Genomic DNA, 24,916 nt, shown 5'->3' with positions numbered 1-24,916 from the left:
CAAACGGTTCCCAGTGTGCTATGTTCATCAGGTACAAGTTCTGGAAGCATAAGCGGTTCCCAGTGTGTTGTGGTCATCATGTACAAGTTCTTCAACTACCAACGGTTTCCAATGTGCTATGTTCATCATGTACAAGTTCTGCAAGTATAAGCGGTGCCCAGTGTATTATGTACATCATGTACAAGTTCTGGTAGCATAAGCGGTGCCAGTGTGTTGTGTTCAGCATGTACAAGTTCTGCAAGTACAAACAGTTCCCAGTGTGTTGTGTACATCATGTACAATTTCTGGAAGCATAAGCGGTGCCAAGTGTGCTATGTTCATCATGAGCATGTTCTGAAAGTCTAAGCGGTGCATATTGTGTTTATGTTCATCATGTACATGATCTGCAAGTATAAGCTGTGCCCATTGTGCTATGTTCATTATGCGCATGTTCTGAAAGTCTAAACGGTGCCTATTGTGTTATGTTCATCATGTACATGATCTGCAAGTATAAGCTGTGCCCAGTGTGCTATGTTAATCATGCGCATGTTCTGGAAGCATAAGCAGTGCCCAGTGTGCTATGTTCATCATGCACTAGTTCTCGAAGTGTAAGCAGTGCCCAGTGTTATGTTCATCATGTACAAGTTCTGAATGTATAAGCAGTGCCCAGTGTGCTATGTTCATCATGTGCAAGGTCTGGATAGACGATACACCAACGCTTCTACGATGGCCACAAATGCGCAGTATCGCTCCATGTGAATTGGTGAATGTACAACGCAAAAAGGAAGTAAAGAAGTGATGCAAAAACAAGGTTTGGCTTTAGTTCTATTAAATCTCTAACCAGTTTGAAAAGATTGTTTCTTTCATGCACTTGTAATCTGTATCTGTTTTGCTACTGGATACAGGGGCAAGTAGGTTACAAAAGCTTTTTAATAAAGTGGTTGCTCTTGCAGATTACTCGATTAATTAGCTGTAGGCAGATGAAGTATCTTAACAAATACTCCAATAACTTCTTGACGTAGTAGCACAGATCCCATGTCAACTTGAGTACTTTGTGGTCAGATCATTGAAAGAAAAAACACCTTGTATTGGTTGGAATATTGTATTTGACCACTATTTTTGAACTAGATATACATGTATGTGCTGCTGGCCGCCGGTTGTGCAGGAATACTAGCAATATACTATAAATAGTTGTTGATGTGCACATGCTTGCCGGTCATGCTTTCATCAAGTAGTCAAGAAAGGATAAAGCTGACAGCTCTGGAACTTGCTAAAAACAAGTCAGCAATGGCGTGTTGTGTTTTTGTCCCCTCAAGGAACCTATAAATTGGTGTGAAAAAAATTTCAGGCAAGATTAACCTAACAAGGTTATTCATAAAAGGTGAAGATTTTGGAGAGGGCAGGAGAAGTGGACAATCTAAGCCAAAATAGCTGATTTGGAAATATTCTCCAATTGAGCTGACTTTCCGGTTCAGCTATGTTGTCCTAGATTGTTTACTTCTCCTGCCTTCTCCAAACTCGTCACGCTGTTTTGAATAACCCTGTACGTTTTAACTGCATCCAGCCAATTAATTTCACTTGAACACCAGCGATCGTTCAATATTCACATGTGGTTCCTAAACTATTAGGTAGGTTTGTAAATATTGCTTCAACTGGTTTCCACTTATCTTAGAATGTTATTCAGTGACAGGGACATTTCAAAGCTTAAATCTGGGCATAAAAACCTTCATTTAATACATTCCTCAATAACCACAAAGGATACAAATCCACTTTGTGTGCACCAGATGCCTATGCAGACAGTGTGTGTCCAAGTGTGGATGTCCAGACTGCACAGATGTGCAAGTTTGTTTGTGTGCAAACGCGTGTAATTTTGTGCAGCCGTGTCCTCCCATAGGGAAGGGCAGGCTGCTTTGGGCAATTCCATGCAGCAACGGTCTCTCCCGGGATTGGGTCACCTTACAGGCATGCACGCCCGTCTGAATGAGCCTTAAAATAAAATACATCACAGGTATAATGGTGATGTAAAAAATAAAGCACAGATAACTGAAATACCTGTATTTTTTTGCCAGGTCTTGCTAATCTGTGCTGTTGGCGTCACTTGGTCATTAAGAGCTGTGTCCCAGCCTTGCTTTTGTTCCACTGCAGGTGTTCTGCTCTCAACTGTTAAAAACACCTGCAGAAGGACGCAAGGCAATGTGGAATAAATTGCTAAAACAGCTAATTTTCTAAATTGGTGATATTTATATTTTCCACAGAGTAACTTTTATGTAAATGGTCCTGTTCACAGCCAAACAAAAAAAATCTTTGAAATAAGATTAACACATTCATACAGAATGAGTTAGAGGTAATATTTAGATTTTCAACTTTTTGGGGAAAAGAAATACCTCCTGATCATGTTATTGTGAAATATAGCCATGCTCAGATTTGTAATTAATCACAGTAGGCTAGTGCCGAGAGGCACCATTGTGTGATGAGTGGCTGCTTTTGGGCTCCTCACAGTGCTACTTTGCTGGTCTGGCTTGTAACATTTCATAAAAGTGGTTTACGTTACTATTCACAAGCTGCCTATATACTGTAAGTTCTTATGGTTGCTTACATCCATACCAGATCTTCTACTTCTGTAGTATATGTCTTTAGTATACGTATGTCTAACATGCACCCACGCTGGCTTCTGAATAGACATTGCCCTCTGCCAATGAGAACCTAGAGCAGATGCAGAGCCTATTCAGCCTGCTGATGGATCCAATGCACTGGGTTGCTGCAGAGGAGTAGCAGATCTTGACATGGGGACTTGACATTTAATTCACGTTGGTAGCATGGCACATTGGTTATCCTATTCTGTAATACCAAGACATATCATTATCTGGTAATATAATCCTTCTGGTAACAAGACCCCTCATATGCTGGTATGCTTCTGGTCCCCCTTAGCTCCTTGACCCCGCTAGCAATGTAATCCTTTGGACTGTGTTACTTCTAAGAAGAGCCAGGTTTCCCACAAGGACAACCAAGGCCTGGCCTCGGGGCGGCAGGGATTCCTGTCACCCAAAACCCGGGACATGAAGTTCCGGGTGCTGGGTAGGTGGTGGTTTTCTATACTTGGCTCTGCTTTGGGCAAGTAGAGCAAAATGTTGTTCTTAGCTGTAAATCTGGCTATGGATGGTACACAGAAATCTACAGAGAACACGTGCACTATTCATATCAATTTTTAGAGTCAGTTCACTAAAGATTCTCACACGTTTTAGCTAACTTCAAGCTGATGATAAGTGTAAGTTCAGTCAGGTGTTTTCTGAGGGAAGCGGTAAAATATGCTATTTCAGGTAGTATTTAATTCTATGTGAAATAAAATACTTATGAGAACTACAAGCTTGCATTAGGTAAATACCATGTAAAAAATTATTGCACGCCTTAGTCTCTACAGATTAGATGTGTTGAAAAAACTCCTTGCTGTATCTTTGATGCGGTTTCTTGCAAAATGCGTGTTCCATAAAGTTTAATGCTGAAGTACATAAAACATACCTAAAATGCACAATACACCTATAACACACCACGCCTAATGGAAATGGAACCTTAGTAATATTTGTTTATTGATTGAAAATTTGCAAAGAAGAATATCGTGAGATAAAAAGTAAAATAATTCCTGCATTTTAGTGAATTAACTAAAAGATGAAATAATGTGTGTTGTAAATGTTGCCAGCTAAATCCGTTAGTGAAATAAAAAGAAAAATATTATAAAAACATAATATTTAATAAAAATATTATTAAAATGGACTGACAATGCATGGTAAATTGTCAGCCACAAATCTACTCAGTACCATAGTGTGTACACCAAGGGGGTTACATGAGAAAAACAAAAACTGATAGAACTAGATAAAACATTGCCTTAAGGGCCCTCTTCACACCTCCATACTGCGTTGTATTACCTTGTCCATATTTAGTGCATTAATGTGCATTGTAGGAAGGCTGCTCATTTATTGTAGATGGGTGGCCAACGCACAAGAAAGCTGTTTTTTTTAGGTTTGCACCTTTTTTTATAGCATAGTGCAGTGCAGTTAATGTCATGTGCGTCATAATGTGCTGCCACGTGGGTGTGTTGCCAGCTACTGTACTTGTGCTTTGGGATGCACATATTGCCACATTAACACAGTTCATAGGTGTGACGTCCGCCTTAAAGCTGTAGATCTGCATATTTTTACTTCCTTGTGTTGATAACTTTATAAAGGTAGCATGTATAGACATAATTTGATTATTTTTCTAAATTTTTATATTTATTTAAAGCACCATTGCATGTTTATTGGTATCTGCAGATATCAGCTAACTGTTTTAACCAATATATTGAATATTTTACTATTGAGCTACATTAGTCATTGGCCAATTTGTAAACACACAGTCCTCATAAAGTAATGGGTCAAAATGAAATCCACTGCTACACAAACACTTGCATCTCTGTCCCTACCCATATATATATATAGATCTATATATACATATATAGATCTATATATATATATATATAGATATAAATATGATTTTCTTTTTGAGGTTTTTGTTTCAGCTCTGTTTCTTACTATTTAAATCACAGAAGGTTAATTAAAAGAGTGCCACACTCTGCATTTACTGAGGAATATTAACCTTGCCAGGCTCATGTTAAATCACTGAAGTGATAGAATTGCATTTGCTTGATAAGGTTTTGCTGTGAGAGCAAAGGCAGGGCCATTTATAGTTCAGTGCCATTAATTGCTTAGCATTTAGATATTAGCACAGGAGTCTATTAATTAACTTGATAATAAAACTATTGGAATGTAGGCCGTTGAAATTATTTGGTTTTAGTAGACCCATGGAGCTTACCAGCGAGAGAGAAATGGATTCTCCTTTTCCCTCTTGAACGTAAACTCCTAGAACATATTTCTTGTGACGAGCTGATGGGAAGATTGTATTGGAGCTATCTGACATTAGCAATACACAGCTTTTTTTTCTTACTAATTTCCCACTGTGTTGTGTATATAAACATCCTGTTGACTTCAGTTAAGGCTTTGCCGTATTTATAGAAGGGATGCAGTTTGAGGCTCTGATGCATGCTCCTGTTGGGATATGTGCTGAAACCAGTGGCTGTCATTATGAGGCCAGATTCACTCTGTTGCATTGCAGAGACACATGCCAACCATTCGAATGGAACCCAATAAACCTTACCAACCAAGTACCATGCTATGTGGTCTCCTGTGTGCTAAAAATAGTGCATGCACCTTCTCTGGTATGTTTTAATGCCTGGGGCAGCCCATTCAAATAAATAGGTGTCTTAACTCAATGCATGTTAATGCACAACATATCACACAGATGTAAAGGGGCCCCAAGTGGAGATCAATTGCTAATCTCAGGTACTGTTTGATTAAACTCCTGAGTTTTATATGATGTTACAGGTCTCTCAATATGAGTGCTCTATAGCACATTCCAGCTACGATGTTTTGCAGGAATCCCTAATCTGGCAATTACATGCAGCAACTGTCACCCATTCAAGTTAATGATCAGGTGACAGCCGCTGCATGTACACGCCTGCATACTCCATGTAATCGTATGTGATATGATTACATGCAGTTACAAAAATTATCACTATCCCTGGATACACAATTGTGTATCCAAGGATAGTGATTAATTCCTAACTGCATTTAATCCTTTCACATATGATTACATGCGGTGTGCAGGCATTTACATGCAGCGGCTGTCACCCAATCATTAATTTGAATTGGTGGCAGTCGCCGCTTGTAACATGTGCATACATTAAAACTGGTACCGTATATAGTAGCGGCCCCCACGGTACTAAAAAATGTGTCCAGTGGCCCCCGACTAAATTGAGTTTGAGACCCCTGATGTAGATGGTAGTCTTACTGGGTTTCAGCAAGCATTTACAAAGAATATCCTTTTTTTGAGCAGCTTTCTTGTAACACTTAAGCACTTAGGGAGCTTGGAATATAGTTCTCTCTAATGGGGCCAAAGAGAATGGCAAAAAACATTTTTGAGTTGAAGTAGTTAGAACAGTTGTGCTCAACTTGAAAGTTATAGAGGGCCACACGTGCAGTCTCCGACACTTCGAGAGGGCAGTACAATAGCAGCGTATTTTCATGCATTGAGATGCATTGTGCCAAGTTAGGCAGCCCGTTCAAAATGAATGCACTGTAAAACACCACAAGCCTGAAAATGTGAGCCTTGCTACATTTTGCAGCGTATCGCAAAGCACGATAGGGAGCAGCTGGTAGCAAAACAAAAACCCTGTTGTTGGCGCCAGTGGCAGTAATACTAACTTAGAAGTAATTCAGAATTGAGAAAGCTAGTTGGATGACCAGAGAAACGTCTTCAAGAAAAATACAGTTGCCTTGACTTTTTAACAGTACACTGCTAACCCCTTCCTTTTATAATGGTGCTCAGTTGCAGTGTTATTTAACCCTCCACATTGGTGGTCAGTAGTAGTGGTGAAATGTCACCCCCTCAGCTATTGGTAGTCAATGGTTACTTAATGACATTGCACTCTCTCCCAAATAAGACCAGGATTTTACTTGTACTGTTGGGTGGAGATAACTCTCCTTGACAGTAAATTCTTTCAGTGCAAGGTGCTGGAATGCAGAGTGTGTTTTCACATGTTCTGCCTGAGGAAGGGGATCCTGCGAGACCCCCGAAACGTTGCACTAAGTGTGATTATGCTGCATTTTCGTCAATAAGTAGATGCATCTGTGTTGCAACTGGAGTGCCGGTGTCCATACTTCTTGTTGTTTCAGCACCTGGCAACATGCTGTCGCTCTGCTGCCCTCTTGTGTATCCCCGGGCAGCAGACCCAGCCTAGCACAAAGCGGGCTGCACACAAAGAGCCAGCAGGCTTCATGTTGGGCCCCAGGAAGTTAGATTATCAGTTAACTTTTTATCCTATATCCCTCGTTTTATAACCTGGACAGAAAGTGAGGAAAGATCTCTCTGGTAGGGTTACCAACAGCAACAGAAACCTGACAAAAAATCTATCCTTTCCCCATTCACACCACTGTGCTGCTAAAACTTGCATGTAACTGCAACACACGGTGTGATGTAGTGCCATTTAGGCTCCGTTCACACTAAGGCCTCATCTTTTATGTGTGTTTGTACACGTGGTTTCTTCTTTTTTCTTTCACGTTTATGCGCATTTTGCAAATTTTTGCCGTCAATGGACAAAAATTTGCAAAATGCTTCTGTCATGCGTTTCCTGGCTCTCAAATATACCTAACACACACACATACACGTACTACTAATATGATTTTGGATTCTGGACGAAACTGTAGCACCTGGAGAAAACCCATGCAAACATTGGAAAACATACAGACTGATACATCCAACACTTTTAACACCTAATACTTATTACACTTTTGAAGATCTATCATTTTCTCAAAGGTGCACATTATTTTTACATGAATTACATTGATTGTTTAACCACTTTGGGATTAGCAGCTGTTTACCTGTTATAGATTATTTTTTTAGATTTTAGCTATGTACCTACTGAAATGGCAATACATTTTTTATTTCTAATGAAATTGAAATTTGATGGGTCCCTTTACATTCTGCAGCTTTCTTCCAGCAACAGCCAGTGATCTGCAATAACAGGGCTGCAACAGTGCAATTTTCCAACCTACCCAAAATAATCCCTGTAATGAAAGAACCGCTCTGGTTCTTGCTTGTAGAATGGGTTGGAAACGTTAACTCAAAATGCTTAAATGAATATCTCCAGGATGTTTATATACTGCTGAAGGTCCCTCATTGGGTAAACCTTTTTGAATAGACATATGGCAGTATAAACTGTTGTGTGCCTTGTTTATTAAAGAAGGCTTTTTTATATAGTAAAATATCAATTGCTTTAAGTTGATAGTAAGTACAAAAAAAGTAGATTTTACTAAAAGTATTTAAAAGTGTGCTTTGATCTGGTATTGATATTATTTTAAGAATGTTTTAATATCGATTCTGACCTCAATGTGTAAAGGTCTATGTACCCATAAAATTGTGGTTACCAAAGTTGCCTGCCTTATCGCACTCAGTGCCATAACTAATTATCCTTAAATTATACCCTCAGCATTTTGTACTCCATCACTATTTCCCCCAATTCCCAAACACATTTATAAATTATGAGTTAAAATTTTGGACTTAGGTGACAGCTTTATTCTACAATTTACTATATTTCAGCTGCTTTTCCATCCCAGATGCTTAAGGCTGTTTCTTCTCAAGTATTATTAAATGTTAATTTTGAATGCACATAGTTTTCTTTAGCCTCTGGTCATCCATTAAAGGAATTTTTCTCTTCAGAGCTTTAAGTCCAATGAAATTAACAAAATGCTGGCCAATACCAGACGTGTGCTAATCCCATAGTATTTTGCTTCCTGAGATAATTTGAGATGATGAATGCTTGCTGAAGTGATTTCAACACATGGATTTGGCTTTGCAGAATATAAAAAGCTGTGAGGGTTGTTAATGTGCGGAAATAAGAGCAAGAAATGTACATGATTTTTCCTTACACTCTTGTGACTGCTTTTGTTCTAGTTTTGATGTCTTTAACCATCTCAGACATTATTCTTCTGTGAGTCCTCTTACAGTTTACACCCCTGTGGCCTCTGCTCTTCTGTACCATATAACACAAGTTATTCACAGTTCGGGCAGTTAGGGTTTAGAACTCACTGCCGCAGAAAGTGATTTCAGCTGTGAGTATTGAATCTTTCAAAAAACACTTGGACGATTTCCTCAGAGACCGTAACATTCAGGGGTACAGGTTCTGTTAAGAACAAGAACACGTGGGGACTCATACACAAGCATACACATCCAGAGTCACATGCATACACGCAATGGGTTTAACTTGATGGACCTGTGTCTTTATTCAAACTCAAATACTATGTAACAAGTTAAACTTTTGAGATCATGTGCGGAAAAATTTCATAGCTCTCAACTTACCCTCAATTAGAGGAACTGTCCCTCTTTTGCAACCAAATACTTATGTCCCTCTTTTATCCTCAGTTGTCCCTCTTTTGGTCCGATGTATAAATTAAACCTTTCATCCAACTACTAAATGAATGCATTTGTTATTATAAAAGCGAGTATAAAAAAAAAGCAGTGGTAACAAGAAAATCACAGGGGGATTTAGCAAATCATTTTTATGTATCTTCTTAGTTTAAATAACTGGGAGCATGTCAGGGATGTTCTCATCCAACATACACTGACTGGCCAAAAAAAAAAAGTTACCAACTGGATTTAGCTAAGTAAATAGGTCAGAGCCTTCCACTGGATGATACTATAGGCCTAGGTTCCCTACTGATACTGTAGGTCTAGGTTTCCCTAGGTCTAGAGAAAGGGATAATACAAGAAAAATGCTGACTTTTTTATACAGAATGTAATGTGAGCATGCCTTCAGTAATTAGATAATTGCAGTTTTTCATAGGCACCAGGTCCTCAAGGACCCAGCCAAAATTGCTCCTACATGTAATTATCTTGGAGATCTTTTGAGGCATGGCAAGTTGTATTACATAATGTTTCAGTTTAGAATATATACATTATATAGTTATGTACAGAATATTATTTCCCCCAGTGAAAGTTGCAAGAATCTGATTCTTCAAATTTTTCAATGACTATCTAAATGCATAGTGCTGTTAGTAAGTTAGATTTATGGAGATCAGAAATGTTTGATGTAAATCTTTATATCCTCTATAATTGATTGTAGGGTTATACCACGCAGTACTGTTTAATGCATACTTAAGGACTGGCCAACAGACATTGCTGATACAAACAGATAGAAAGTGGCAGAGAGAGACTGAGACTTTGAATGCTGTTTTGCTGAGCAGATTGTATAAAGATTTCCCAACATATTCAAGAATCTCTGCCAGTCATTCTCCAAGGTCATTCATTACACATAAAGACTGATATCAGCTCTTGTTAACCACTTCACTACCTGATATATGCCATCAATCCACTGATTCACAGAGCAACATACTTTTTTGGGTGGATTACCCTAAATAAATTAAATCTCTTGTAAGACAATTCACACAAAACAAATGCATAAATGTAGATACGGCAGTAAAAATGATGCTGTAAAATAAAACCATTGATAGTTAATCAGCACATTTATTTATAGAGGTCTAACAGTCCAAAAAGAGGGAGGGTTTTGGGACATAAAAGGGGCCGAAGGATTATTTTCCAAAAAGGTGCCGTTCAAATCATCACTGTATACCCATTATTTTGTAGTAACCTGACCCTCACACCTACCTGATGACTGTGCACCTGTGCATAAAGCCAGGTTCACAAAGACTTGTTTGCGTTGTGCGGTGTGGAAGAACTTGGGTTCCCTGCACGTAGCCCTGACGGCAGTTCTACTCAACACCTTTGAGATGATTTTGAACACTGATTGCAAGTAAGGTCATCTTGTCCAACATCTGTACTGACCCCATTAATGCTGTTTTGGCGAAATGGGCACTAATTTCAATGGACACACTTCAAAATCTTGTGAGAAGCCTTTTCAGAAAGTTGAGTTATAGCTGCAAAGGGAGGGACCAATGACCGTATACTTGCCCATGGCCTTTAAATGGGATGTTCAGCAAACTCATGTAGGTTTCCAAATACTGTTGGCCAACTAGCATTTGAAAATGATCACCAGCAAGGAAAAATTGGTGGAAAAGGGGGTCAAAGAGTAAAATAAAGTACTAGGAACTTGCCTTACAAGCAGCAGTTATGGCCCGCCATTATTATTTATGTGCTGTTTAATTTTAAAATGTATCATGTATACATGGCAATCCACTAAAAGGGCTACAGCATAACTTTCAGCTAAGGATCCGTCCTTTGTGGGTCAAGTCTGCTTGTGCCACTTCTAACCACCGCAGTGATGACACTGTTTATATATAATCAAATGTTTCCCCAGTTTACTAGCAAATCATTTGATAGTGATTGTAATCAAACTCTGTGTTTTTTCAGTTTTTGTCCGACAAATGTCTCTGCTTCAGTTATTGTTTATATGTACAAAAATACTTGTGGTTGTGTCCCAGACCAAACCAATAGATTAATTTTCCAATAAAATTCATGGATGCAAAAGCCAAGAACTAACCTACAAACGAATACCATTTTGTGTAGTTTAAATACGGAAAGTATTTAAAAAGTAGAAAAAAAATCTGGACTACATGTAAGAAAATAATGTTGTGTCTTAAATGGTTGTACGCTAGCAGCCAAATACAATGTTTTTGATGCACATAAAGTAAAACTAAAGGTGATAAAATAAATTGTAGTGTGACTCCATTTTTAGCTCTGTGTTTTTATGTCCTCGTCTGTTATTATTTGTTCTCATTTTCAGCCAAGTCAGGGTTTCCCTTACTATTACATGCCAAAGTATCTTTCCTTGAAATCTTGCCAATAGCCATAGGGTGTATGGACTTAGCTTTGAGAGTAATCTCAACAGGTGCTTTTAATGTCAGAAAAGAATACATCTGTGTGTTTGATTTACAGCTTCCCAAATCCTAGAGTAGGAGGAAGGTGTTATGGTTGATTTCATTGATCAAAGAGGAGGGAGTTCTACAGCATGTGTGTTGCACAGTGCAATCAATGGTTCCTCTGTGAGTTTATTATTATCCAAGTCACAGTAGTTTCTGTTATGCTTTTCTTATCTTTGCATGTGTTTGCACTCTAGGCTTAGAATGAAGAGGTTTTTTTAAATGTATAGTTTTTGGGTGTTTTTTTTATCTTTAGCTGGTTGTTTCACCTCTTTTGATTGGAAATATTTGGTGCTTGTGTTTTGTTGTGCTGGTGCTATTGAATGTCTTGTTTAAAATCTCTTGACGATAGTTTTCTTTTTTAACAATAAAGTAACAATATAAGGAAATAGATGTTTAAAACACAGATGTTGAAAATGTGACGTTCCCTGGGTGTAAGGGATGAGCCAGTTTAAAACAGGCTGCATTGCGGTGGAAAGTGCTCTTTAATGCATTGTGGCATGCTGCATGACCCATTCATTTTTAAGGGGCCCCCAAATGCAGAAAAAAAAAACAATTCTGCTTTTATATTTTCCCACCATGGCGGAGATTGTGTGTTTTAGTGTGCTGTAGCAAACATGTGCTCTGTAGACTCATTTAAAATAGTCATTACACTATAGGCTTCATAAAAAATAGCTTTTGCTTAAATTGATTTGTTATAGTACAATTTACTACATGCCCAAAGTTACTACCTTGGTGTTTAAACAAAGAGCTTTTCATATATTGAGTTTTTTTTACATTATTCTTACTCATTGTGGCATTTTTGCTGTTATATCAAACCTGTTATGTTGGCTATTAGTGATAAACAGGCTTGGCATGAACCCAGTTTACTAAGAAGTTAAAGCATAATTAAACTCTTGGTTTTTTGGTATATATCTACTGCTAGCAAGCAGATTTATGCAAAAACATTGCTCCCGTCTGAAGATCTAAAACCACATGCGCAGTAGAGATCTTCGGTCCCGCAACTTCAGGGGCGGATTCCACGCGTTCACGGCTATAGTAATAGCTGCAAACAAGCGGAATCCGTGCAGTTGTAAATATCGTGCTGCATCGTCTTCTGCACGGAAAACCGTATGGGAAACGCAAACCCTATGTGTGAATGGAGGCTGTGGGATGTGAAGGGAGGGGTGGGATGTGTGACTTTAATGTCACTTTAAATTTCCTGTTCCCCATGTTCCCAGTGTGTGTTCTAAAGTGGCCACTGCTCCGAGCTCGCTCCTGTGATGGACTACAATCTCACATTGAGTTCACTGATTTGTATTAAAATTATAGTTTGTCACGGGAGCACGCTTGGAGCAGTGGCTACTTTAAAACACCATGGGGAACAAAAGTCGCCACCCTCCAGAAGGAAGGACAGTGTCAGCACAATTCAGAGATGATTTGAGGATCTACACCTGAGTGATACACAAATAAGATACATTTTTCTGAATAGTTGTTGAGGTACTTGAATGCATTTTTTGGATTGCGCTCCTGAGTTTAGTGTCACTTTAAATCCCAGATGAAGGTACAGACTAGCAACCTCTTGCCTCATGGTCTTTCGTCCACTTTTCCTATTATCATAGTTGCAAAATTTGTCTAAATTTGACTGCATGGTGCAACAGGCACCGGAGTTTGACCTCAAATGCACTTGATGATCGGAACAAACTTGGTCTGGCACTACTCTCTTTCTTGTCACTGTGTTTGAAAGTTCGTAGTGAGGGGTGTGGCTGTTGTGCATTTATTCAAGCCTAGAGCACCAGAGTGGGAGACATAAATCACATTTCCACTAAGAGCAAAAAGTATTTTAGGCATTTCCAATAAACTTCAGTAAAAATGATAACATATAGTGGTACAGGACTATAAATAGAAAAAATAGGCTCGCAATTTATCATCAGACTTTGTTTCGCTGACGTCTCTCAGGCCAGTTACAGTGTATGTTACCCTAGAAATGTGTATCACATATACGTGTCCATTTTACATTTTGTTTTTGGTTTATCTATCTTGCTTTTTTTTTGGCTCTTTAATTGCTTGACAACTGGTGATCCTGCCAGTTCCCCTTCTGCCCTTCTTCAGTCTGACCATGCCAAGCACCAGAGCAGATCCATGCTCAGTCAGTTTGTGTATCTGTGTTTCTCTTTGGAGATGCAGGACATACTCATACCATCTGGGAAGATGACTGTGGCTCCCTGCAGGATGTCCCTCTCAAAACAGCAGCTGATTGGGGGGAATGCACTCCCCCTTAGCATGTGACATCAGATACATTTTCCCCCCTCCCCCTTTGACAATAAATATTTTATATATTACAACATGCATATACTTTAAAATACAACAATATTTAGCACATATCTGCAATACATACAGCTAATTTTTTTATTCCTTTAAAAATGCTACAGAAATATACCTGTTGATCTGTCAGTAATCCAGTGTGCTCCATACTTCCTCTTTAAAGTGACATTAAACCCTCAGATTTTTTAAGATAAAACAATAGTGTAATGTGCGCCTTACTGTAATCCATGGTAGTTTTCCTTCTCTTTGCTGCTCTTTCTTTTAAATCTGTATCTGTTCTCCTGCTGGGCAGAACTTCTGTTTTGCAGCAGACTGCCTTGTCCCAGGAATGGATACACGTTGTCTTGTGTATAAGTTTGTATAGGTTTGCAACCTGAGCCAGCACTACAGGAGTGGGCTCTCGGCTGCAAAGGGAAGTTCTCCCCCAGCATGAGAAGACGTGAGGATTTAAAAGGAAGAGCAGCAAAGAGAAGGGAAACTACCATGGATTACAGTAAGGCACACATTACAGTATTGGTTTATGTTAAAAAATCTGAGGGTTTAATGTCACTTTAAGCTTACAACACTGCCTCTGCTGCACCAATATCCCAAGCAACGTTGTCACCCCTTTCTAGTTCTCCCCTGCTGGACTACAGGACACCTTATCCTCTCCTTAGCTCCATAACATGAGGAGGTGTTCTGCAATCCAGAAGGAGAGAGCTCAGACAGGGCAGGGATTTCAGTGCAGCATTGTTGAGGGAAGCTAAATTGAAAACAATCTAGCCACCTGATTTTCCACGTATGTTGTGATATTGTTCCACCATCTGTGTACACCATTCATTGTCTCATTAGGTAAAAAAACAAAATATTGCTTTGTGATTCACTTGTTATTTTAAAAATTGTATATGTGCTTTTTTTCTTGACAACCCCCCCTCCACCACCTTTTGATACAATGACAGAATGAGCTAGAAGGAAGTGTGTCAGGTAGAAGAGATTCCAGAAATGTAATTTTTTTACGTTGCCATGAAAACCGGTGAAAACACATTCTATGATGTTTATTAAAACTATCAAAGATTCTTTACAACCAGTCCATCTCTGGATTTAAGAAACAACTACATAAGATAGTGTACAAATTATTACTAATGCTTTCAATCTTGAAATTGGTCATTTAAAGACACATATTCAATTTCCATATAACTAAAGGTTAGTTAATTGAGCCAAGCTCCTGGCAACCAGTGAAGTGCCAGGATCTCACTGGCACTCTGGCCAGAGCATCCCGCTGAGCTCCTGGCAATGAGTGACATCACTGGTTACAAATGCAAGAGCATCCCCCCAAACTGCTGGAAACTAGTGATGTCACTGTTTGCCAGGATCTTGGCAGGATGCCGTGTCTACCCCCCAACCCCCACTGCATCAGGCAGCAAAAATGCTAGGGACACCACTGTAAGTAGCATACAGGTAGTAGCATACAGCATGCAAGGTCCCCGACATAGCATTGTGGGGTTACTATGGACTCCCTATTTATGATTTTATACAGACCCTTTCTGTGTAAGTGTATTTCTCTAATATATGTTCTGTACACTTTGAAATTATATTCTCATACAATAGTGAACAGTAGAAACATTTCTCAAGCTTTTATACTTGTGTGGGTGTGCTGATTAACCTTCGTTATTTATTTTTGCTATTGGGTCTGTGAGATGAGACTGCTATTAATTAAAGCACCCCTTGCTTGACTTCACATCTATTTCCTTTAACGTATAGCATAGTGTGCAGTTTCCATATATAACTAGATGAAATAAATATCACCATGGAGTGCTGTGTGCTTGCTTATGCCGGTACATGTAAATTAGCCAGCTGGCTGTTAGCTGGTGGCAGCTTATTTACTATCGTTGAACCAGCATGGCTTTACCCTTCCCCCTTTAATGTAATGACAATAAGTGAGAAATCCTGCCACTCTTCTTTGACATAACTGAATGATTCCATCTGCTTCATCAAGGCAAAATAAATTAATTGTGTGTCATATTTTTAATATATTGTATAAAATGCATGTGCTCATAGTGCCTAGAGGGAAGTAATGGAAGGTATCGGATTTAATTATTAAAAAGTTGTGTGACTGATGCTGTTCCTTCTTTCACCATCTCAGCAGTTTTATGTATTAACTTAAACTAGTTATGCTGCTTTTTCTGCTATTGTAGGCATGTTGCAAAACCTACGAATTGATCTATGTCTCTGGATGGCTTGATGTAGACTGGTTTTATAGACTGAATATTTTGTTGGTATAAAGAGATCAGTTAAAGGGTGGTAGATGTATTTTGGGGGTCTAAAGGTTTTTCTCAATATTAAAGAGGAACTATAGTGTTTTTTTGTTATACATGTGCAGGAGGTCAACCTAAAACCTGACTCAAGGTTTTTTTTGTCATAGTCTCAAGCTGCTAAAAACAAAAAATCAATATGGAGTTGCCCCCTCCCCCTTTTTTTTAACCACAAGATGTCCTTAGTCTTTTTTGAACCCAAAAGGTTGAGGAGACACAGGTGCACTGCCCTCAGGCCTGGTTCACACCTGGGCGTTTTACAGCGTGTTCCTACATGCTGTAAAACGCCCAACATGTGAAAACCAATGATTGCCTATGGGCATGGTTCCCACCTGGGTGTTTTACAGTGCGTAGGAACGAGCTGCAAAACGCCCTACGCCCAAAGAAGTACAGGACCTTCTGTACTTCTGCCATGCGTTTCCATTGGTATTCCCGAGTGTGGAACGGGGTTAACAAAGCGGTAACCCCGAGCCACACTCGGGAATACTGCGTACAGGTCTTAACTTCCCCGCTGTGTCTTCGGCGGCAACCGACTTCCGGGTTCCGTCCCTTGCAAGCGGCCGCATTGCAGGGGGTGGAGCCCGCAGGAAGTTTAAAAGTGAAACTAAAAATTTTTTTATTTTTTTCAAATAGAGAAAATAAAGGAAAAAAACAAAAAAAAACATCATACCGCCAATGAAACGAGCGTTTCACTGAACAAAAAAACGCAAAAAAAAACAAGCATGAAAAAAACGCTCAGGTGTGAACCCAGCCTCAGTGTATTGCTGCAGAGAGTGACACTGAGGTCATCACTTCAGTGCCCCTCTCTTCATCAAGGAGGACTGTCTATCAGAATAAAAAAAATAATGAGGACCCTGCCTCATATGTCCGGCCTGAAGACTTTGGAAGTAGGTAAATATATAAATCCCACAACATACCATACTGCTGGGGGCCTCCATGGGGGTAGCGGGGTAATCATTTGCTGAGGGGCTAAACCCAGAGTAGGGTTTTAATGTAAATAACAGAACTAAGAATAAGAAAACATTTTTAAAAAGCTTCTATGTTATTATTTTAATAGGTATAATGGAGCGTAAAATTGTGTTTTTTCATGATATGAATGTGATTTAGTAATGCTGACACATGCCGTATCAATTCATGTGAAATTCAATGATAGGTTGACCAGACACGTTATGGTGAGGAAAACTAAAAAAGAAACTAAAAATTCCCCCAGTAAATTAGTGAGAAACACAGTAGAGGCTTTTTTTTTTTAAATATAAGGTATTTGCAGGTCTCGCTTTCAAATCCCCCAAAAATGAGTGGTTCATTTCTCATTTTAGAATAGTGGCTATTGCCATGCAAGTCATTCCTTTCTACCCCTGTGGTCAACTGCACATTCAGAACTGCTGGTTTATAGTACAGATATGACATAGGTAATTTTGGTGCAATTTTTGGTAAGGGGACCGAAAAAATCACTTGGATCTGATGACGGATTCCCACAATCAGGTATTTTGACCTCCTTCACCCTTACCTGTAATACAATTACTTTACAGTCATGCAAAAAATATCCTATGATCATCTGAAACTGATCATGCAACTTTCTGCATTGTGCAATATATCAAAGAGGCACCCAACTTTTTTAGAATTACAGTTTTTAAGACAATAGGAGAAAACTAGCAAAATATTTGACAAGCTTTGTGCAATTTCCATGCACACATTGCCTGGCCAACTGACAATCACAACACAATCATCTGTGTTTATGCCTGAGCTTGGCTTGGCTTAAACTTTTTGACTCTTGTCTAGCAGCAGAGGTGGAGGGAGGAGGGTTGCAGAAGCCCCGCAAGATGGAAGGCTCCAGTATCATGCAGTCATCTTTTTTTTCAGGCTTTTGAATGATGTTTAGTATCACCCAAAGGTGTGAATAAAGCCAACAATATTTAATCTCCGATGTCCCATACTTGCTTTAATTTTTGTAATAGTATTCATATAACAATAGGATGCAGGTTATTTTGAATACCACTACTACATCAGCCATAACTAATGCCCTTCACTATGCCATTCTAATTTAAAAGCATGAACTGTTCCGGGACCTATGGCCATAGGTAGACAGAAGCCTTCACATGAACAAAAAGTGGGGAGATAGCTACTCATGCTCAGTCAAACTTGCCGTTTCTCACTGAAAAGATGAACGGATCAATTGTTTCTAACACAGATATCCTAGCAACATATTGAAAATCTCTCTGTGCTATCATAAGTACTCAAATAGCCTAGCCCACACACCTGAGCATTGCATTGCATTGGGCTATCAGTTGAAGGGTTGGATTCAGCCTTTAATAGCCACTTTCAACCACTTATGAATTGAGTTATTTAAGAGAGAGCTGCACATAAATTATTGATCCTTGCTTGAAGTCGTATTGATACGTTAAAGGAGGCTGCATAAAGCAGAATGATATACAAGTCGCTACAATTCTGCCATTTGGCCCTATGAAATGCCATCTCAGCTTGTAATGGAGATATTATATGAGTGTCACGGTAAATTGAGAAAGTTGTCTTACTGGTTTGCATTAGCAGCTCATTGAATGATTTTACTTGTCACTTAGATATCTTCAATAGAAGATGCAAATTACTCCCTCCTAAAGGCAAAAAAGGGTATTTGCTAAAGGGTATGTAAATCCCAAAAGAATGTAATATATTGCATCTTACCAGTCCAGATGTGGTGGCTGCATTAGTATTTTTTTCTGACACTTTTTTTTTTAGCTGTTGATCCTTCCGATAACTCTTGTCAAGGTGACCATGCCTTACATACTGTACTGTATCTATGGAGAAGCAGTGTTGTTGGATAAAACAAAACAGTTGTTATATTCAACAGCTTAAAAGGGAGCACATAAAAGAAGTTCATTGTATGGTTTACATACATATTAAAGAAGTCACTAAAATACATACTGTCAATACCAAATCATGGTGTGACCTTTGGGATTGTTCAAGCAGCAAATCTAATTATGCCAAACAGGTCTGTGCCTCCCATGAGGCAATTTAGGCGGCTGCCTCAAGTGGCACCCTGGATGAGACTGTGGGGGATGGCACTAAGGCCAGAGTGTCCAAGGGACTCTCAGTCCTTAGTGCAGCTAACAATGAGCCTGGTAAAACCACAGGTTTAGTGTTACTGAGCTTCCTGTCCAGCTACTGTACCTGTCGCATAGGTAGGCAGTGCCAGAGCCTACTCAGTGGCTTTGAGCCTAATGAGAGTGCAGGCTTAGCCTCACTGAGCAAAAAACCTGGCTGCTGCTCCTGTCACATAGGAGTTCTGCTAACGGACGCTGAGACTGCATTTTTTTATTATCATGCTCATCAGTAGGGTTACTGACCAAGGTATCTGTTTTTGTTGTGCATGGGCTGTAAAAATAGCCACCTCAGAGAGAAATTACCCTAGGCATGATCCAGATGCCATGCGTAATATATGTTTTTACTTTTTGTTGTGTACAGGAAGTTCCTCCTGAAAGCTACGGAAACAGAACTCAACCTCCTTCAATGGCTCCTGGAAAGACTAACCATGACGATTTGAATATAATACAACAAGAGAGGCCATCAAGCTTACCAGTAAGTTTTATTTCCACTTCAGATTTGTTTATCAAGTGCATCTTTCTTCCCAGAAGCTTTTTTTTTTTTTTCTGTAGAATATACTGCCTTAGCTTTCCTTTTGGTAAGAATGGAATATGGGATTAATGCACAAAATGACCTTGTATAACACGTCCAAATGATTCTTGGCCAACCTAGTGTTTTGAGACATGCTCCTGGAAGCTGTTCTTGTTTAACAAAGACATTAGCTATTACCATTGCAACAACTGTAATAAGCAGGGTAGAAAGTAATGGTTACTAAGGATGGGGCACTGGCTTGCAAAACTCTTGTAGCATCTGTTTCTGTGGTAAATATTCCCTTAGACTATTTTCTTACAGTGTGTGCTAAAATTATCGATTAATTTAGTATTCTGAAATCTTCAGTGTACTAGGCTTATTTATGAAGGCAGTGGAAACGGCAATGTTCATGGGCTGTAGTTTATAGGCATGTTTGTCACCCTGCAGTGAAGGTTAATCCCACAGAAAGGTATTGTTGTTGCTGCAAGTATTAGAGGCAAACAGTAACTTTTGGAGCAAATTTCTTTATCTTATTTATTCTTTTATTTTTCCGAGTTAATCAGAAGTAGTTAATTAAAAAGTTAGAAAATACCAAGCTTTATATTGCAAATATGATGGGACAAAAAAAATTGTTTTAAAGAACAAAAACCTGGATGTTTCAAGATACTAGTGGATTATAAAGAAGTTTCACATGTGGACTCCTGCACTAAAATTTGATGACAGATTATATATTACTCATAGGGGTCTATGTATAAACAATTCTAAGAGCGATATGCCCTCTGAATCTCTGTGAATGTCCAAGTCGACTGTAATGTTCGAAAAATATTGCATTATGGCCACCAAGTAGAACTGAGAAGTATAGAAAAAAATGCTTATCTCCTATTCTCCAACTCCATCCAGTGGCCATAATGAGGTATTTGCCAATTGTTACATTCGACATAAAAAAACTAAACTATAAGAACATTTATGCCTGTATTCACGCCAAATGAACGTCAACAAAGTTTTACAGGGCCAATGGCTCTGCGAATTGTACATAAATAGAACACATATCGAACACATGTCTTCAAAAGTATGTATTGCCTGCTTTCCTCTGCCAATGGTGAGTATCAATCATGAAAATATGATTTGTAAAAATAAAAACCTTTACAAAAATGACACAAAGAATATGTTCAATTATGCAAAACAAAAGGCGCATGAAGTTATCTGCTGCTTGCTTTTCTGACATGGATACATTTGTACTATTTATGTTTAAAAGGGATAGTATATTTTAAACTTTCCCCAGAATACCATGTATTCTTACATGGACAGCTAATGGTAATGACAAAGTTTATATGATGTTAAATACGGATTATATTAGTATTCCAGATATCCCTATAGGACCAGTTGATCCATGCTCAGTATATATGTTAATTCCTGGAGGAATGTTTTGTGGTGATTTTAATCCACTTAGTTGGAGCATAGTGGCCGACAACAGCAGCACCAATATACAGTAGTATCACTCTCGATCCTGTTAGATTTTCCAGCATATAGCACAGACCAGGAGTAGGGACCATGGCACTACAGCTGTACTTAAAGTACAAATCCCATCATGCTTCTGCCTCTGGAAGTCATGCCTGCGGCTGTCTTGCAATACCTCATAGGACTTGTAATTCCACAAAAGCTGGAGTGCCAAGGTTGCCTACCCTTGCCATGCACTCAATGGATGTTTTAATTTTCAGGTAAAGATTTAATATTTATATTTGAGTTATGGTGACAAATGCATATAAATATTGTATTTAGATATGCAATATAGTTCGTTACTGTAGTTGCCACACTGCACCCGAGGATATGTGGCCAGGGCTTTTATATCGGCATTCACACCAAGCACAGTTTTAAATGGTGTCATTGTCTGTAGCAACCTTATGCTTCTCCGAAGAAGTCCATTGAGTAAAACGCATCAGTGGGATGAGTAGGTTGTACAGATGGAGTCCTGCTTTCCTTCAAACTACTACTCTGAATGATTGCTAGTTGTTTGTGCTGCCAATCGACCACACCATTAACCCAAGAGCATATGTGACTTTGGTAAGATCCACCCTTACATAGTTTCTAGGACGTTGTTTATCGTATGGCTGGAGTACAATTTTTCAGAACATAAGATAAATATAGCACTTGCAAACTTTAAGGAACCACATATGATATGGATATTGACGTTATTGCATGTGTGGAACTGCGGTAACTATTCTTTAGTGCTTATTTAAGTAGGCTGACCTTATGTTTCGTTTTAAATGGGACAGTGTTGTTTTTTTTTTCTTTTTTCCCCCGTCCGGTCCTTTTAAAAAAACTATTTTGTCCCATTTCCCTTAGGAGTGCGTTCTGAGTCTGTGCGTTTCCTTAATGAGACTGGCCGAATTACTATATACCCGAATATGCAAATTACTATATATTCGGGCATATAATAATTTGTTGTATGGGCGTCGCCATCTTGTTGCATCTGATGTCACATAACAAGACACACCACCCTCTTGGGTGCACCAAGATGGCGGCGTCCATTGTTTCTATGCGAGCATGCGTGCATATAGACGCGTCGGCGGTCAATATGCCCGCCGTACATTTTACTTTTTTTCAATGTGCATTTTCAAATCCAGAGCCTCGTTGCCTCTGTATTCGAAATGGCATAATTCATTTTGTCCAAAACTTTTTGCTGTACACATCTACTATATTGTCATGTATATAAAACTTGTTATCCGCTTACTTTTTCATACGAATATCGCAATATTAAAATCGTCCTGTTTTTGGCTCAAGGAAATATGGTCAGCTTATGTTTAAATAATTTTAAGACCTTCTTGAGACTAATTTCTGTATTGTGTCAATTGCTACTGGGACACTGACTGTTTGATGGGTGGAATGCAATTCCTGCAAGCATTTGTGTATACACTACAGCTCTAGTAATCTCCAAGCAATTATATTATGTGGATGTTGATTTCTGCTGACACAGGTGCATGGGAGAGAATGTTATCATTTTATTAGTGGATATCCTTTAAAGTTCCAGGATTGTATATCCTTGGGGACACATAAACATCTCTCTTTTGGAGTATATATGCACAAATAATTTTTCTGTCTTGACATTATTTACATTTGCATCTACAGGCTGAGGAGTACAAATAGCCTATGCTATAATGTGTTGGATAATCTAACAACAGGATTGAGTGTTATACTACTACTATAAATACTGGTGCTGTTATTGTCAGCCACAGTAGATCCAACTAAGTGGATCTACAGTAAATCGCAACTAAATATTCCTCCATGAATAATTGTCCATACTGAGCATGGAGCAACCATATCCATAGGGATATCTTAAGTACTTATATACTGCATATTAACATCGTATGAATTTTGTCTTATGCTATCCATGTAGGATCACTGGTCACTGTGCTCTCAAGTTGTACGACCATAACCGTTTTGAAAAAGCAAGCAACAGACAACTGGATACGCCTTTTTGTTTTAAATAATTCCTTTTAATGGTGGTGTTTTTGTGAAGGTTTTGAGTTTTTAGGTGATTGATGCCATAAACAACTGTCCAAGGTCCTGTAGCACACCTTACCGGAATTCCCATAGGCAAAAGTGTTTGCTCGCAATGACTGCAGATATGTCACCAGCACTCCAGAATGACAAACACATCAGTTTTAGTGAATCTCCATTTTTTTATTGGTAAGAGGTCACTCAAAGTAGAGTCAAGCGCTTTCGGGGCCACGCAGGGTCCCCTTCACCAGGCTTAAAGCCTGATGAAGGGGACCCTGCGCGGTGACATATTTTTACAACAATTGATGCCATAAACAGACACAAGTCGACAGTACATAATTTTGAAGTACTATAAGTGATAATGTGTTGCCCAACAAGTCATTAACCTTTTTAATATGTAGCCAATTGTTTACATTTGTCTGTGGATATTTGTGTTAATAAAGATATTTTATAATCCGTTGGTAACTAATCATAACTCCAGCTAGTTTTTTTGTTTTTAACATTTTAATTTGTAGAGGATTCCTTTCCACCTCTAATTTTCTCCGTATATATCGGCAGGGAAAAAAATCAATGTATCTTTATATCTATATTAATTTTAAAAACTAAATTAGGTCTGTGGATGTGTGAATATTTAGATATATATAAATAACTGAGACCAGAATAAGAGCTTCAGTCTAGATTAAATAAATTGGCAGTCGTCAGTCTTCAGAGAGACAGCCCATTGGATCAACATTGCCATGTAAGAGACTGGTTACCCTGTTAAGAAAGGAAGATATTTACCCTGTTGTTGTAAGTAAAGAAATTGAAAGTAAAGAATTGCTTATTGAAGACCTTTGCCAAAAGTTAGATCATAGTATCCTTGTGAGCAATTCACTGATGTTATGGTCACTTGTTTGTAAAAAAAAAATAACGAAACGGAAGAACTGCACTGTCTTTGATTTCTGTTGGGTGAGGAGTGCTGGTTCTCCTCAACCATTGCACACCAATGTAATTTTGTTGCAGAACCAACACGCAGACTTCTCTCTCCAGGGGTGCATTGCTAGGGCATTGTTCTAGGCCTCACAGACCAAGACAGTCTAAACTCCTAATTTGCCAATCCAGACCACTGACTTGTACCACTCCACAAGCTGAAGACAGACCTGTCATTTGGGCACTTGGCAGTAAGAAAATACATTTAGATTTGAACCTGTTCTGCAGATGACATTACAAGTCACTAGATACACCCAAGGCATGACGAGATAGCTGAGGAGGAGAGGACCTCGCATGGTCACTTGATGGCAATTTTGATGCTAATAGGTAGTACAGGGCAATGGGAGAGTATGCATGTTGAGGTGTTTGTTAGATATTTGCAAGCTATACTCCTTAAAATACAGATGGTGCAAGTGTGTGCCACCCTCACTTGACACAAAATACACTATTTCTGTTACTGGAAGTAGTCAGTCCACTTTTACTGCACAGTAGCAAAGATGTGCTGTTTTAACTGGAAAATAATCCTAGTATGAGGCTGCTGTCTGGAAGAAATAGAGTTAAGAGGGGAAGTAAAAACTCCCTAGGAAAGGTCATACCAGCTGTGTTATTCTTTTACTAAGGGATGAAGAAATAAATATGTTTTTTAAATTTACATATGTGTTTGTGTGTAGTGATGGTCTCGGGCGTGTTCGCAGCTCCACATGCCGAGCCCGCCAGGAAGCTGACAGCGCCGCAGCGCCAATCATAGGTACTAATCCATTATCCCTGTCAGCTTCCTGGCGGGCTCGGCAGGTGGAGCTGCGAACA

At 38.9% G+C, this 24,916-nt stretch overlaps 1 protein-coding gene across 6 annotated transcripts in view; it reads left to right on the top strand.

Moving 5' to 3' along the window:
- ARID1B (AT-rich interaction domain 1B) overlaps window positions 1–24,916 on the top strand; it is a 351,874-nt gene that overhangs the window by 99,599 nt on the left and 227,359 nt on the right. For all 6 annotated transcript variants that reach the window (XM_018569472.1, XM_018569469.1, XM_018569473.1 and 3 more), the window contains one exon: window positions 19,493–19,606. In XM_018569472.1, the coding sequence (XP_018424974.1) occupies window positions 19,493–19,606 (114 nt within the window). The remainder of the gene's footprint in view (window positions 1–19,492; window positions 19,607–24,916) is intronic.

The sequence above is a fragment of the Nanorana parkeri genome, unplaced genomic scaffold (assembly GCF_000935625.1).
Source record: "Nanorana parkeri isolate BGI_ZX_2015 unplaced genomic scaffold, ASM93562v1 scaffold1339, whole genome shotgun sequence".
Taxonomy (NCBI): Eukaryota; Metazoa; Chordata; class Amphibia; order Anura; family Dicroglossidae; genus Nanorana; species Nanorana parkeri.
Note: the sequence above shows the minus strand (reverse complement) of the source record. Positions and strands in the feature narration are given on the sequence as shown.